General features: G+C 37.3%; 1 protein-coding gene across 1 annotated transcript in view; it reads left to right on the top strand.

The window, feature by feature from the left end:
- The window catches only part of LOC126190681 (transcription initiation factor TFIID subunit 6), a 137,348-nt gene that overhangs the window by 97,954 nt on the left and 21,623 nt on the right, over positions 1-17,771 (top strand). The window contains exon 8 of the mRNA XM_049931139.1: positions 5,842-5,990. Coding sequence (XP_049787096.1) covers positions 5,842-5,990 — 149 coding nt within the window. The remainder of the gene's footprint in view (positions 1-5,841; positions 5,991-17,771) is intronic.

Raw genomic sequence — 17,771 nt, 5'->3', positions numbered from 1 at the left:
TCAGCAATTGGACTGCGCACGTCCAAATTTAAACTTAAATCCACCACAGTCAGTTGACAAAAAAACTGTTCTTCCTAGTAAAGTTTATTCATCATATTATCTCACATAAAAAGTCTTCCTAAAACCCACTTAACAGCTCTTTGCTACTAAATATCTAATACACTATCTTACGGAGGTTACTGGAGCCATCTGTTTCCCAAGCACAGAATGAATGTGCAAGTTCTCATTGGACCAAATCTCCACAGTCGTTATTGAGTGTGTCCATCTTTTCATGTGTGATTCTAAATAACATAAAAAGAACAAAAGAAAACACGATTTCAATATTATGTTGTCTCTTCCTCCAATATGAATAATTGTGTTGTGATAGAGTGATAGTAGGAACATAGTTGAAAATTATTAATGGAAATACTATTGATGTTAATTTATGGGAAACTATTTCTTTGATAATAAACCATTCTCATTCCAATATTTTATTCTTCTGTGTTTTAGAGCTAGAACTTTATTTTGTAGGACTGAACTCAAAACCTGAAAGTCTTCTTCTTTTTCTGGTGTCTTTGTTCTACATCCACATGAGGTCAGCAAGGTTACTATTCAATTTGGCGTGCTTAATTTGAAAGCCGTCGGCACACAGACCATGCATCCAAGTGTTGAGCACACTGAGTTTCTGTCGTCATAGCGTGGAATAGCACGTTCGGGAGTCTTTCCAAACGTGCAGAGCAATATCTGGCATGTCAGATATTCTGAGTGTGCGTCTGAGTGTTGACCAATCAGATGGCACAACGCCACCTATGTCACATGCATGCCGTCTTCCTTCAGCACAGAGGTGTGATTGGCATTCAGTTCAAGCCTATATGTAAATGTGCTGTTTCTGAGCACCAGCAAATTGAGAATCGCTCAAAAACACGTTGTTAACTGTGTGATTCGTTGCAATAAAATAATGAGAAATATCATATTCGTGGTAAAAGAATTATTGTAACTTGCATATTATGAGAGTATGCCATTTGAAGACAGCGACACATTGAGGATCCACCAAAAACACATTGTTCTTGGTACAATTTGTTATAATTAAATTTCAATTAGTAACATAGCTACCATTAAAGCTTTTAGCAAGTGGTAACATGTTAGGATTGGCCGTCCCTGATTTGTTGTCTGATTAGCATTTGGGGGGGGTGAGGGTGTTGCGTTATGGATTCACACTGAGACGCATGCTGTGGTGGGGGTTCGCGTCTCCTCATGTTTAAATTTTTTTTCCTAACATTTGCATTTTTAATAGGTTCTGATACTTTATTATTAGCTTAACATAAGTAAGTACTACAGTATTTGATGTTATGTAAATATAAGTTCACCATTTTTTGGGGAGTGAGTTTGTTCGATTGGCTTAATCCACAAGAGAGCTTATGCTACTTGTATAAAGATATTTTGTTCCTTTTTCTTTTAAGTTTCGTAATTCACATGTTGTAAAGATTCTGCTACTGGGTAGGAACAGTGATCAAGTTAGAATGACATTAAGGGTTTACTAAAAGGTGGAAATGATAAAATAATGTTCATCTTATGTGGAGAACTATGGTAAATTTGTGTTTTACTGTTTGTTATGGAACTTTTATAAGCCTGTGTCCTTATTCATCTGACATGGTACTTTCCTTTTTGTCTTTAAATACGTACATGGATATTGAAGTTTTTATTTGGTACATTACATATAGAACAATGTGACTAGGATACGGACAGTGGAGGAAATGTGTGTTATAATAGAGCTAACGTGGAAATTGTACGCATGCCAGTTTCGTGAATGGTGTGATTTACAAACTAGAAGCATCCCACAACTGCCGCTGGATTGCATTGTGATCACGTATACCAAGTTGGGGCCCACGTACCGTACGCACAAGTCGCATCGTTCCTGAGCATTCAGCAGCACGTTGAACTCAGCACGCTCAACGTTGACGTTCGACAGCAAGGTCCGTGTGCCGACGGCTTAAGGGGTGGCTGAATGCCCCTCCTGTCACCATCCCATTACCCCCACCTCCGGGGCAGAATATTTATACCCTAAATTCTCTGTGTATAATGTGAAAGTGTGTGAATATTTTTTTTAATGTTTAAAATTGAGGCAGGACTTGGATGCAAACCTGATATTTGCCTAGTCGGAGGTGGGAAATGCTAAAAACCTCATCCAGGCTGGCCTGCATGCCAACCCTTGTCATTAATCTGCTGGGTTGCAAGAACCAAGTAGTATTTAGAGACAAACCTGTGCTAAAGTTTAAGCATAGGGTGAACAATTTCATATTGGAACATGGTATTTGTTGATTTTCATAGCCATCAAAAAATCAGACACCAGCTGCACAATTGAAATATTTTATTGCACTTAACCAATTTCAACATATTAATCTGCCATCTTCAGAAATTCAGTACTGGCTTATGACATTAATAAGCAGTGCCAAATTAGGTTTGGGGCCAAGTTACAAGTCAGTACTGAACTTCCAAAGATGACAGATTAATCTGTCAGAATCGGTAAAGTGCAATAAAATATTTCAATTGGCAACTGACAACTGATTTCATTAAATCACTTAACAGATCTTCCTGATTTATATGAAACTAGTGCCTTTTAGGTCAGTGACTGAGAGAACTCTGCATACCTAAATTTCAAATGCGGTTTATCACGTGATTTTAACGCTCTGCAGCACTCAGTTCCTGTGTTCACATACAAGATTTTATCTACCGATAAGGCAGGGTTCACAAGAGATGATGTTGTGATCTTCCATAACCAGCATGTATGGGCAGAAATAAATCCCCAAGCAATTCAAGAAAGGGGGGCATCAACACTGATTCTCAATCAACCTATGGGCAGCCGTTGTTGGTGATAGATTACTAGGGCCATACGTGCAACTACAAAGGTTAACAGGGTGCATTATCAGGACTTTCTCATTCATGTATGGGCTACCTTTCTGGAGGCCATGCTATTGCAACAACGAATAGAAATGTTATTCATTTATAATGGTGTGCCAGCACATTTTCATCACAATGTGCGAGAACATCTGACGCAGACATTTTAGGACAGCTGGCTTGGTTGGGGGGGGGCAGACCCACATTGGCCTGCTCGTTTCCCAGACCTCAATCCCCTAGACTTTTGGTCATGGGGACACTTGAAGGAATTTGTCTACGCCACTCCAATCAATGGTGTGCAGACACTACAGAGTCATGTCTTCAATACGTGCCAGCAGGTACAACAATAACCAGGTATACTTCAAAGGGTGCATCATTCCTTACACCAGAGGGGTGCTTTGTCATGAGTAGATGCTATGTTAGACACCTCCTGTAAATATGTGTTTGTCACAGAAGGTATGCATTTCCAGACTCATGTTTATTGGCCTTATCTCAGAAAGTATGCATTTCCGGACCCATGTGTATTGAACGTATTTTTCTCGTTTCGTTAAGTACTACCACCTCTCAAAGCATTTTACATTTTTTTGGACACCCTATATAAAATACTTGAGACTGTAATGAATGTAAAATCTAAAAGAATTAAGGAGCTTGGTCTTCTATCAAGATCAGAAGGTGACAGATTCATCGTGATTGTGCTAGATTGCTAGAGGGATCCACATAAGGAAGAAGACCACCAGGCCATACAAGAATGAAATTTTTAGGTTATTTGGATAACTTTGTAATGAAAGGCAGCTTTGGCAAAACATTGTTAAATCAGCAGCCAAGAGCTTACATAGCTCATAAGAACAATGATACTACTACACTATGTACCTTCTGCCATACATTGTAATATGGTATGTGGAATACAGTTATAGATGTTAACGTATTGTAAAAGGTTCCTTGGCATGTAGTACACCATTTTTCTTGGAGAGCTGTAATGTAAGCTATATAATCAGTGTAGATTTTTTTTTTCTTTGATGTGACAATGTACTTCCAAAATAATCTGTCAGTGTGCTCTCTCAAGATCAGATAATGAATATGAACTCCACTTTCCCCATGCAGCAAACATTAAATGATAATGTCCCTTTTCCCTGTTGCCCTCTCATGTCTGGTATCAAAATGGTAGTGCTTAGGGATATGCAGAGAAACAGTTTTTCAAAATAGAAAATTTTGTTTGTACCACAACTGGCTAATTGCTCCACCATTAATGTCAACCTAATGTTGGAGCCACATAGATAATAATGAGGCAGTCATTTAAATTAAAAGCCAATGGATAATGTAGACTGAGACATGTTCATAATGAATAATTAATTCAGAGAATCCTCTAGACAGGATAATAACTTCAAGATAGAACAGTGCAAATGAACATTGTGGAAATTTGACAAAACACTGGTGACAAAAATCAACGAGTGTGCACAGAATGTTTCATAAATACAAAGCTCTTCAACAGTGGAGTACAAAGAATTCAGAATTTTGTTAAAAACATAATGTAAAAAAATTGGCATTTTAAATACAAGAATTAATTCCAACTGTATTGTCAATATTTGACACTACCTGAGCTGTACCACAGAATATCTACAGCCTTTCACAAGAAACTTTCCTTCCGATTCCAATTCCCTCTCACGATTATGAGACAAAACCATAGCTTTTGGTATTATGGACTCGCATCCCAACAGCTTCCATTCATAGTGTGTTGGTAATCACTGTGCTTGCTTCAATCTAAAGATAATATAAGAATGTAAAGATGGTTTAAAAATGGAATGAAACCCGCAATTAAGAAAGCAGAAAAGAAGACAAGGAAAAACTAAAGATAGGGAGAGAGGGAATATATGAAGATAAAAAAACTGAAGAGTAAATAATTGATATGATCATAAATAAATGAATAATTGATAAAATGATAAACTAATATGTTTGTTTATTATATATATTTATTTCTTTTTATATTTTATTATTGAATAATAAATATATAATAATATAATAAATAATGACATCTCTGTTTCCTCCCTGAGGAAGGAACTAATTTCTAACAGTTCCAAAAGCTAAACACAGTTTCTTCTGTTTTTAACTGTATTTATCAATAGTATTTGGAATTTTCCCTCTCGAATGGAAGTACTGGTCAGTCATTCTGTCTCCTTGTTATTTTGAATTATTGAATTAGTAAGACTAAATCAAACAGTGGAAAATCTGGGATAGATTAATGACGGCATTCTGAAAAGAATAGATTACTGCTCACCATATAGTGGAGATGTAGAATTACAGACAGGCACAGCAAAAAGAATGCTGAACAAGTTAGCTTTTGGCCAAAAGGCCTTCTTTTGAATTAGACACTCCCCTCCTGCCCCCCCCCCCCCAATGTGGTGTGTGTGTGTGTGTGTGTGTGTGTGTGTGTGTGTGTGTGTGTGCGCGCGTGCGCGTGTGTTGTCTAATTCAGAAGACCTTCGTGCCAAAACCTTACTTGCTTAGCAACACAACATCTCCACTATATGGTGAATTACTATGACAGAAACAACTGGTAAGAACAAGCAAGACTAATAAATATAATAAGAACTGTCAGTCTTCCACCACAACACACAAATACATCAAACTGTAACAATTTTGTATCCTTTTCTTCCTCTTGGTGGCTCGAAAGCATTGTATAACTCTATTGCCCGTCATCCTTGCTCTTCTTCAGAATGTGATAATCATTAAGAGAACAGAATGCATGTAAATTATGACACTTTCTGTATGAAGTTATGTACTTGATGTGGAACAAAATTTGTTGCAAAAATCCCATACAGTGCTTATAAAAATTGTCAGAGATTTATTGGTATCAAACTATGCATTCTCTCATTCTATACATTATCTTCTCCCATGAAAAACAAATCCTAAATGAAATATTGTACTCATTTTTCCAACTTACTTTTAAAATAGTGCTGTTTTTTTAATCAGGTCTTTCAGAACTTGGGACTGAGGTTAGCAAGGTGTTTATATTGCCCCGAGTCAAGCAAGTAGCTGATCGCATAGAGGCTGCTTTGGAAGGGCCTGTATTAAGTAATACTGATAAGATTGCTGCTGGTCACATAAAGCATCTGTTAGTGGTAAGTACTTACATTCCACTCCTTGTTTTCATAATTACATTTTTCATTACTTCTAAAATGGGAAACATTAAATTCTCTTTTACTAATAGGCAACTATGGAATTTAACACTCTATGCTAAATTAAAGTCTTGTAGATCGAATAGTCCACTTGTGTTCTACTGGCCCCTAGTGTCCAACGGGCACAATAATTTGGCTATCAGACATGTCGCCATCATCGGGTGTGCTGATGAACTAACCTCCTGACAGTGCATGGCTGACTTACCTAAATCTTGCTGAGATTATAGCTGCAGTCCCAGTTGATGAGATTGTCTCTGGTGCATACCTCGAAGGCCTCTGTAATAAGACTGTCCCAGTAGTTCAAAGTTTGTGCTAAATTCCTGGTATGCGTGAGTCTAGGATAAACAATGTTCTGTGACTGCTGATTTGTTGGGATATGTTTGCTGGCTTTGCCATTGGTGTTCTCGGCTTCAATCTTCAATGGTACATGCTGTTTGTCCAATATATGTCTTGCCACATTGGCCTGGAACCTGACACACTTATTTGCTCACAAACTTGTTGTTGGCTTTGTGGGCCATTGGGTGTTAACAACTGAACATTATAATACCAGGTAAAATGATGTGTAAGTTACAGAGATATTAGTGATGCAGACAAGATGATCTTGTAAAGGGAAGCATCACACTAAAAAAATTACTAAGGAGATCTTACATTAAAAAATTCTATTATGTAGGCATAACTGAAACTTAATTTAACAGAAACAGGAAAAAAAGTTTGTTCATTTGAAACTAAGTATCATTCTAGTCCATATATTTATTGATTTCAAGTATTTCCAGTAGGGTACATACAAAGAAATGGTTCAAATGGCTCTGAGCACTATGGGATTTAACATCTTAGGTCATCAGTCCCCTAGAACTTAGAACTACTTAAACCTAACTAACCTAAGGACATCACACACATCCATACCCGAGGCAGGATTCGAACCTGCGACCATAGCAGTCCCGCGGTTCCGGACTGAAGCGCCTAGAACCACATGGTCACCATGGCCGGCAGTGTACATACAGATGATTTTCTGTACTAAAATGTGTGCTGCAAAATGCACTCTGTTTTTCTAGTCTCCAGCTGATGTAAGGTTTTGACAATCTAATTGCCACAACTCTACCTGACTGACCAATACACACTGTTCCACAGATCCTGCAGCAATCTTATACACATCATTTTATACCAAAAGATTGATTATATCATTGGTAATGATTAATATCTTAGGCCCATTGTACAGAAGTAGTATAATTTTATGACATTTTTTCCCCATAGAACGTGTCTGTCAGGTTAAACATAGCCATTGTTGTAACTTACGTATTTCCTTGTGTTTAAATTTAAGTAAGAGGCAGATTTTGTTAATGGAACTGATAAAAATCCATGTACTTTGGAGTGAAAATCTACATATTTGTGACTGTGTGAGTTCCAGAATTGTGTAGGGATCACAGTACTCATAGTTGCAGCCTTTCTGTTAGTGCTAATGACTGTATTAAAACCCTACAAATTCATTTAAGAAATTCAACTCAAATGTGAATGGAATTTTATTATATTGGGAGTGAAAGTGTTCAAATAATGCATTTAATTGTTGACTCGTTGTTGTGGTCTTTAGTCTGAAGACTGGTTCAATGTAGTTCTCCATCTAGACAGTCCTCCACAAGTATTTTCATCTTTGCGTAACTGCTTCAAACGAAACGCACTTCAACCTGTTTACTTTAGCCAAGCTTGGTCTCTCTTTACCATATTTAACCCTCATGCTTCCTTCCATTCCTAAATAAAATATTCCTTGACATCTCAGGAGGTTTCCTGTGCGTCTAACTGTACTGTAGTCAAGCTTTGCCATAAATTTCTATTCTCTGTGCTTTGATTTGTTATATCTTCAATTTATTTTTCAGAAAAAGCCTTTCTTGCTATTGCCAGTCTCTCTCTCTCTCTCTCTCTCTCTCTCTCTCTCTCTCTCTCTCTCTCTCTCTCTCTCTCTCTCTTTCTCTGTCTCTCTCTCTGTCCCCCCTTTGTGGATCCAACATGGTTGACTTGTTATGCAACAAGACATATCTAAAGATCTTTTTGTTTAATCTGCTATCTTGATTTGAATAAAGTCCCAAAAATAACAGTCTTATTTATCACATTACTTCTGATATATTTTCTATGTTGCAATAAATTTCATCACTACTCTGCAATTTCCAACCTTTTGTAGTTTTCAAAGTCCTAATACGGTATTTTCTAACAATTCAGCTTTCTAACATTTCTGATGTATGTAAATTGTAATTTAATGGTAGACATTGGATCTTTTATATATACTGGCTAAACTATTGTATTGTAATACCTCATTTTTACATTTTTAGACAGTCATTTTTATTGTAAAGTTCTTTAGTTACACCACATGCCCTTCTCATTCTATGTATCCTTTCTTTAATAACAGCTTTTTCCAACCATTTTTTTGGATTGTCTCCCCAAGATGTATAAATTCTTATTCTGCAGAAATTCTTATGCCAGTGCTGCTGGCTATTTCTTCTAAACACTTCACTTGTGTTGCAGCAGATGTCACATTTACAGGAAGCATATCAAAAGTCCTCTGCAAATGTGAGCAGTTTCGTTTCAGAACGTTTGTTTCCAATGTCCAGCCTTCTTGCCAGTCTTTATTTTTCATCCCTTTTGCTTCCGTCTTCATCAATTATTTTTCTACTTAAATAGCAAAACTTTTCTACTACAATTATTGTCTCATTTCCTGGTTAAATTCCTTTAGCAATGCCTGTTTCAATATGACTACATGTTATTACCATGGTTTTACTTTTGTTGTTTTCTCATTTCCTAGTGTCTTTTATTTGTAAGATACTGACTGTTTTTAGAATGAAATTTTCACTCTACTGAGGAGTGTGCGCTGATATGAAACTTCCTGGCAGATTAAAACTGTGTGCCGGACCGAGACTCGAACTCGGGACCATTGCCTTTTGCGGGCAAGTGCTCTACAAACTGAGCTACCCAAGCCCGACTCACGCACCGTCCTCACAGCTTAAATTCCACCAGTACCTCATCTCCTACCTTCCAAACTTCACAGAAGCTCTCCTGCGAACCTTGCAGAACTAGCACTCCTGGAAGAAAGGATATTGCGGAGACATGGCTTAGCCACAGCCGGGGGGTTGTTTCTAGAATGAAATTTTCACTCTACAGCGGAGTGTGCGCTGATATGAAACTTCCTGGCAGATTAAAACTGTGTGCCTGACTGAGACTCGAACTCGGGACTTTTGCCTGTCGCGGGCAAGTGCTCTACCAACTGAGCTACCCAAGCACGACTCACGCCCCGTCCTCACAGCTTAAATTCTGCCAGTACCTCGTCTCCTACCTTCCAAACTTCACAGAAGCTCTCCTGCGAACCTTGCAGAACTAGCACTCCTGGAAGAAAGGATATTGCGGAGACATGGCTTAGCCACAGCCGGGGGGTTGTTTCTAGAATGAAATTTTCAAGAATGAAATTTTCACTCTACAGCGGAGTGTGCACAGATATTAAACTTCCTGGCAGATTAAAACTGTGTGCTGGACCGAGACTCGAACTCGGGACCTTTGCCTTTCGCGGGCAAGTGCTCTACCAACTGAACTACCCAAGCACGACTCACTCCCCGTCCTCACAGCTTAATCTGCCAGGAAGTTTCATATCAGCGCACACTCCACTGTAGAGCGAAAATTTGATTCTAGAAACAACCCCCAGGCTGTGGCTAAGTCATGTCTCCGCAATATCCTTTCTTCCAGGAGTGCTAGTTCTGCAAGGTTCGCAGGAGAGCTTCTGTGAAGTTTGGAAGGTAGGAGACGAGGTACTGGCAGAATTTAAGCTGTGAGGACAGGGCGTGAGTTGTGCTTGGGTAGCTCAGTTGGTAGAGCACTTGCCCGCGACAGGCAAAGGTCCCGAGTTCGAGTCTCGGTCCGGCACAAAGTTTTAATCTGCCAGGAAGTTTCACTGACTGTTTTGTTTGACTGATCTTGGAAGTCCTTTTCCATCTCCAACATAATTCCAATGTTGCCTTGAAACCTTTAAAAATTAATTTATTATTAGTGAAATTTATTTCCTTTTTCAAATTACTCCTTGGTTTCTCTTCTGATGTGGCTATATATACAGATTGAATACCACGGAGAATAAGCTACAACACTGTCATGAATTTTATATAACCCTTCTATATATTCCTTTCATACTGCAGCCTTCTATTAGATCTAGCTTGCCATGTAAGCTCTTCATGTTCACACAGCTGATTTTGTGATCTCAAAAAGTTTCTTTAGTTTTCCTATAGGCAGCATCCATCTTTTTTCTTCTCTTGTAAGCTTCCAAGGCTTTGAATTTCACGACTAGCTGTTTCTGCTTTGCCATTTTGCACTTTCTGTCAGTCTCATTTTTTAGACTTTTTGTTTGCTTCACCTACTGCTTTGTTATATTTTCTTCTTTTTGTCCATCATCTTTAATGTTGTATCCCGTATGTTGTCCAAGGATTTCTTCTCGGCCTTGACTTTTTGCTTAGTTGTTTCTTTTGTGCCTTCACTACTACAGCTCTTGTAGCTACCTTTTAATCTCTTGTTGCATTTCAGTCCTGTTGTTGTGTAATGATCTATTTGCTTCAACTTATTGATATCCCCTCTTTTTAAGTTCATAACTAATAAATTAGTCAGAGTCCACTTTAGCTCATTGAAATGATTTGCAATTTGGTACCTATTTCTAAATCTTTATCTTGCCATTGTACAATCCATCTTAAACGTTTTGTTGTCTTCAGATCTCATTCAAGTATACAGTCTTTTTTCTGGGCATTCAAACCAAATGTTAGCAATGATTAAATTGTGCTCTGTGGAAAATTCTGCTTGGTAGATTCCCTTTTCATGCCATTTCCCCAGTGCATGTTGTCCTACTGTTTTATCGTCTCTTCCTTTTCCTATTATCATATTCCAGCCCCACATCATAATTAAATTTTCTTCTCCTTTAACAAACTGATTTTTTTTTCTTCGTATCATATGTACTGTACTTTGTCTGCGGAACTACAGACAATATATGCTTTTACTACTGCAGTCAGTCATGGTATTGTGTCCATTTTGGCTTTGATAATCCATTCATTATGCTGTTCATAGTAGTTCACCCACTTATCTGTTCCCTTATTCATTATTAGATCTACTTCTCTATTACCTCTATTTGATTACAGTGTAAATTAGGCACAGTTGGAATCAGTCAGCTCCACAAATACCTGTGTGTTACAAATTTTAGGGATATGAAATGGAGTGATCACAAATGCTCAGTCATAGGTAAAGCAGGTGACAGACACAGTTTATTGATAGAATAATAGAATACTAAGGATTACCTGCAAAACTCTCTTGCGACACGTGCTAGAATAAGGCACAGGTGTGTGGGACCCATACCAAATAGAACTAACAGCGGTATTGAACTTATGCAAAGAAGAGCAGAGAAAAGTGATGAATCTAGCAATATATTACAGCTTCCTATATACAGGCGTGGTTTGATAAGTATGGTAAAATAGCAAGTAAAAATGTGTGTTTCCTTAACAACTCACCTTACTTCTTGAAATTGTCTCCAATTAGGGATATAGACTTGGTCCAGCGATCCTCCAGCATTTTCATCCCATCAGAAAAATATGTTTTGTCGAACTATGCAAAATACTCATTGACTGTAACTATAATTTCCTAATTTGATGAATATTTTTTCCCAGCAAGCCGAAGTTTCAAGTTAGGGAATATGAAGAAGCCACTTACAGCTAACGCAGTGAACAGGGTTGATGAGGAACCAAATCAAAGCCCAAATCATGGACATTTGCCATTGTTATCATTGATATGTGGGATGGTGCATTACCCTGGTGAAAGAGCACTTTTTTGCGTGCCAGCCTTGTCTCTTTTCAGCCAACACAAGTTTCAAATGATCAAACTATGAAACATAATAGGCTCCAGTTATGGTTCTGCCATTTTCTGCTTAATCTCAGAAGATTACTCTTTGAGAGTACCAAAAAATAGTGGCCATCATCTTACCAGCTGACAAAATGGTCTTTGCCTTCTTTAGTCTACTTTCAGCACCCATTGTCTTTTTTTTTACTGCCATTTTGACTCTGGTGTGTGTGATGATGTCCAGGTTTCATCAACAGTCACAAATCAGTGCAGAAAACCTTCTGGATTGCGATTAAATATCATCAGACATTGTGATGAAATTTGTTGGAAGCACCTTCGGTAGATTGTGAGCAATTGCACCCACCTTTCACACAGCTTCTTCATAGCCAATTCTCCATGCATGATATTATGCAACTTGCTCAGTTGAAATGCCTGCAGTCTCAGCAATCTCACAAATTTTTGTTAAGCACTCTTACATTACCACACCACAGATTTTGTCAATGGTTTCCTTTGTGATGACCTCAATTGGACAGCCGGAGCATGCTTCATCTTTGGAGCTATTCTGACCATGTTTAAATTCATCAGTCCAAAAGCAAATGGTCGTCAATGATGGTGCAGAATTTGAATGAACTGCATCCAGTTCTATTTCGATTTGTGTGGCAGTGAAACTGAGTTTTCTCCATTTTCAGTTGCAGTTGACACACTTCCCTATTCAGACAGCTGTCAACGATGAAGTGTATGCTGTACATTGTTGAAATTCTTTATACGTTCTGTGGAATAATCAAGCATACAAACCATGAAGGTGCAACAAAAATGTTCCATTCTTTTATGGAAATTTATCAGACTTACCAAACCATCCTCATATTATTCCCAGAGGATTGAGAAGATAAGATTAAGCTAATTACATTGTGTACAGGAGTGTTTAAGCTGTCATTCATCCTGATATCCATAACTGAATGGATCATGGAAAAATCCCTAATAACCGGTCCAATTGGGAGTACTCTCTGCCATGCCCTTCACTATAGTTTGCAGAGAATAGTTGTAGATCTGATTTTGTGTTGATTAACCCTGTAATGTTCTGAGCGGAAATCTCATTCTTCCAAATCACACTCCTTCAATACATGCATGATTGGTCACAAAACACACATCTACACAGTAATCAAATTCTTCCCCTTCTCGGTGTAGCATGTCCTTCATGATTGTCTGCAGTGCATGCTTCATCCAATCACACATGTCCTCAAGAGACACGAGCATTAGCAGTAGATAAAATCAGTCTTTCACAAATCCCCACAGAAAAAAAATCTCTGGTTGTTAAATCTGGTGAACTGGATGGCCAGTGGAGAAGGTAATTGTCTGCTATTGCAGCACATCCAATCTAGTGCTGGTAAAGAACACAATTAAGAAGCTCTCATGCATTCCTGTGAAAATGGGACAGAGCACTGTCCAGTTGCAAAATATAGTCATCATAAGTGGTGTTCAGCTAGGGTAATTTACAACCTGTCTAGGAATGAGCTACTCAACATTGTTTGTTGTTTAAAGAAAACTGGGCTGTTGACTTTCAGTCTTGGAGAGTCACAGTGATGTTCTACCAGGGTATGTGATTTCTCACTTCTGCAGATACAAACATTGTGTGTATTCACCTCTCCACGTACATGGAAACTGCCTTCATCGCAGCAGATAAATCTTTCTACAAAACCAGCATCCTCCATTTCTAACTGCAGCTCTTCATAAAGTCACTCCTTTTCACTTTGTCTGCTGATGTAAGGGCCATCCTAATCCCACTCTGTACGGTTTTATAAAAAAGCCACTTACACAACACTTTCCTCATCAAACCTTTGTTATTCTTGTGTGGCAGGTCTTTCCTAACCCATGTACAAAACTCACACTGCACTATAACCACAGATATGGACACCTCAAAACAGAGCAACAGAAAGCCTTTTCCTGTTGCGACACCATCTTGGAAAGAGATACTACACTTGCGCAGTAAGCACGACAAGTGAAAAGCGGATAACACATTAAAAACTTGGACAGCTGCTGATTATACTGTAATGTTTGCCCTTATAAAATATAAAATAATAAAAAAAAAAAATCCGTTGTTCGTAGAAACAATGCAAAGGGGTCAAAGGATTTTGGAGGACCCCAACCAACATGTATGCAGCCCTCAACACTGAAATTTCAGAAAGCAACTATGTTTGCAACCCTAAATGTAAACTCTCTAATTAAAGTAGGAAAATTGAAATCATTGATTGAAAAGCTGAACCAGAAAGAAATTTTAATATGTGCATTGCAAGAAACAAGGTTTTTAGATGAAACTGCTTTAGATTTTGAAAACTATCGTTTATTTAAAGGAAAACCAGGTAAAATCTTAATGAAACAAATGCCATACCTGGGAACAGCATTTCTGGTACATCACTCAATTTTAGATTCAGTTACTAACTTCTACTCGAGTTCTGAGAGACTATCCATTCTTGAGATTAAATGTAAAAACAAAGGATACTCTATAATCAACTGCCATGCACCCATAAACCAGGACAACAAAAATAACCCGGAGAAAGTTGAAGAATTTTGGGAGATACTTGAAATGGAACTGGATAGATGCTCAAAGAAGAACATAAAAATGTTAGTAGGCGATTTTAACGCACAAATAGGAAGGGAGAAAAAATACCATGGAACAGTAGGCCTCTTCCCAGGTCACAAAAGAACTTCAAAAAATGGAGAAAGGCTTATAGAGGTATGTAGGCATTTCAACTTGAAAATAATGACAACACATTTCAAAAAGCTGAGCCGAAAAACTAAAACATGGAGATCACCAAATCCACTTCTCGGAGAATTCCAAATTGACCATGTGGCTATCTCACTTCATTGTCAAGAAGAAATTCAAAACACTAAAGTGCTGAAAAGCCTTGATGTTGATTCAGACCACTATTTGACTACGATTAAATTCAGACCACTCCCATTTCGAAAAGAGAAGAAAACCTTTTACAAAATTCCAAAATATAACACAGAAACTTTAAAAAATGAAGAAATTAAACAACGGTTTCAAAGAGCATTGCACAAAGATAGCGATGGCATATCCACAATAAATAAGGAAGCGGGATGGGAGGAGATCAAAAACGAAATAGTTGAAATAGCAAAAGAAAATTGTCTCGTGAAAAGAGTAAGAAGACATCCATGGTGGGACAATGAATGTGATGAGAACCTGGAGAAGAGACAGAAATTGTGGCAGAAATGGAACTCCACAAAAGATCATCAAGATCTTGACAATTTTAAAATCCAGAGAAGAGAAACAGCTAAGCTTTTCCGTAATAAAAAAAGAAGACAATTTCAGGATAACCTAGAACAGATTGAGGAAGACTTTAAAAGAAATAATTCTAGAGATTTCTACAAAACTTTTAGAAAACAGCTAACCAAATACCAATCCCCAAATTTATGTTTTAAAGATGAAGAGAACAAGCTAGGTTTGACAAACAAGACTAATTGTGAAATACTAGCAAAATATTTCGAGAATCTACTAAATTGTGAACCACCCAAAGATAAAATGAGTTTTGAAAACCACCGAAATACTAATACCGAGTCAAAACCTCCAGACGCTGAAGAAATAAAACACATAATACACAGTCTAAAAAACAATAAAGCCCCAGGTGAAGACTCCATAGTACCAGAAATCCTAAAAATAATGGATACCAACCTCCCACAAGTTTTGGAACATATGTTTAAGAAGATCTGGGACGAAGAAAGAATTCCTGAAGACTGGCAGTGTGCCCTGATACACCCACTACACAAAAAGGGGGATAAGATGAATGTTAATAATTATAGAGGGATCTCGCTACTACCAGTAGGATACAAAATTTTGTCAAGGAAATTACTTCAAATCGTGGAGCCAGTTCTGGACAAAAAAATAGGTGAATATCAAGCAGGTTTTAGACAAGGTAGATCCTGTGTTGAACAAATATTTAACCTGAAAACACTAATTCGTTACAGAATCTCAAGAGGCCAGAGATTTGCAATAGTATTTGTAGATTTCAAAAAAGCATACGACTCGGTAGATAGAGAAACATTACTGAAAGTATTGGAAGAATTTGGGGTCGATAAGAAAACAATTCAAATTATCAAACAGACGCTAACAAACAGTAAGGCCAAAGTTAAATTTATGGGTGAAATTTCAAGGAAGTTCGAAATTAAAACAGGTGTTAGACAAGGTGATGGTTTATCCCCAATCCTCTTCAACTGCGTACTGGAAAAGATATTGAGAATATGGAAAGAAGAACTCAAAGGCACCAAGAATGACATCAGAATTGGAACAAAAAAAGAAAAAATAGAAGTGGACTTTTGCAGACGATCTGGCAATAATTACAGAAAACGAAGAAATAGCTCAGAACTACTTGGAGAAACTACAAGAAGTTTCGGCCAGAGCTGGACTGCAGATTTCATTTGAAAAAACCGTGTATATGTCTAATCATAGAAATAACAAGAAAAATCTTATTACTAAATACGGCAATATTAAGAGAGTAGAAAAATTTAAGTATTTAGGTGAAATAATTCAAGTGAATGGTTTAGACAAGAGTGCAAACCAGGCGAGAGCAAGGAAAATGGAATTTGCTTTTCAAAAAACCAAAGACATATATAACAAAAAAAACATTTCGATTCAAGCTAAATTAAGACATTATAAAACTGTCATTAGACCAGAATGCCTGTATGCATCGGAGTGCCTAACTCTTAACAAAAAGGGGGAAATAGAAAACATGGAAAAGAAAGAAAGGAAAATTTTGAGAAAAATATTAGGACCGAGAAAGATTGGGGAAGAGTACAAGCTAAAGAGTAATAAGGAAATATACAAAACTATTGAGAAAGTGAGTGAGGCAATGCGTAAACGCAGACTAACGTTTTATGGTCACCTGTCGAGGATGGATGGAAACAGACTAACAAGAAAAGTGTTTGAACATAGTAACAGGAACGAAAAAACCAACAATAAATGGATACAGATGGTGAAAAAGGATTTGGCCTATTTTAATGTCACCCGTGAGTCAATCAGGGACAGGGAAAAGTTTAGACAAATAGTGAACGAAATTAAGTGTTTTCCAGAAGAAACGAAACTAAAGAATAATAACAGGAAATGGTCGGAAGAGCGGAGGAGGAACCACTCGAAAATGATGAGGAAATATTGGGAAGAGAGAAAAAAAGATCAAAAAGCCGGGCAAGTGAATTGTTGAACGTGGTCCAAAGATGGCCGAAATCGAAAGAAGAAGAAATTGATTTGTTATTAATTTTTAAAACTGCGCCATTCATTTATAAACACCCTCTATATCGAATAGTACCAGTTGATAAACAAAGCACATACCTGATACAATATGTAATTTTGTGAATAGGGACTCTTCATGTAAGAAAAATTGTTTAAAATTAACCATGAAAATTTCACATAGTAGGGGTCTGAGATGGGAACCCATAGCTTCTGTGCAAAAGGTCTCTTTTTATGTTTCTACACTCATCAATTGGAACAGTTGCAAATGAGCTAGTGATGTCAAATGATATTAGTTTTAATCCTCTGTGATCATTTGTCTTTTAATTTCATCTATGACAAGGTCCATATCTCAATTGTCACCCTTTGATAGTGTAAGAAGCCAAAAACCAGTTTTTGAGAAAATACAGTTGAACTTGATTTATATGTATATCGAAGAAGAAGAAAGATTACCTGTAATTCAGAATTACTTAGAAGTAAGATACAGATACAGTAATATTTTTCACTAGAGTGAGGAAAATAAGTACAGTGGATCTACATGTGTTAATTTGATAACTGACAAAGAAAGAGTACATATTAAAAGAAAAAGAAAGATATTACAATATTTGATCCTGCTTTAGGAAAATTAAGTACTGTATTGTAATTTGGTA

Source organism: Schistocerca cancellata, chromosome 6 (genome assembly GCF_023864275.1).
Source record: "Schistocerca cancellata isolate TAMUIC-IGC-003103 chromosome 6, iqSchCanc2.1, whole genome shotgun sequence".
NCBI lineage: Eukaryota > Metazoa > Arthropoda > Insecta > Orthoptera > Acrididae > Schistocerca > Schistocerca cancellata.
This window is presented reverse-complemented; position numbering and strand designations above follow the sequence as displayed.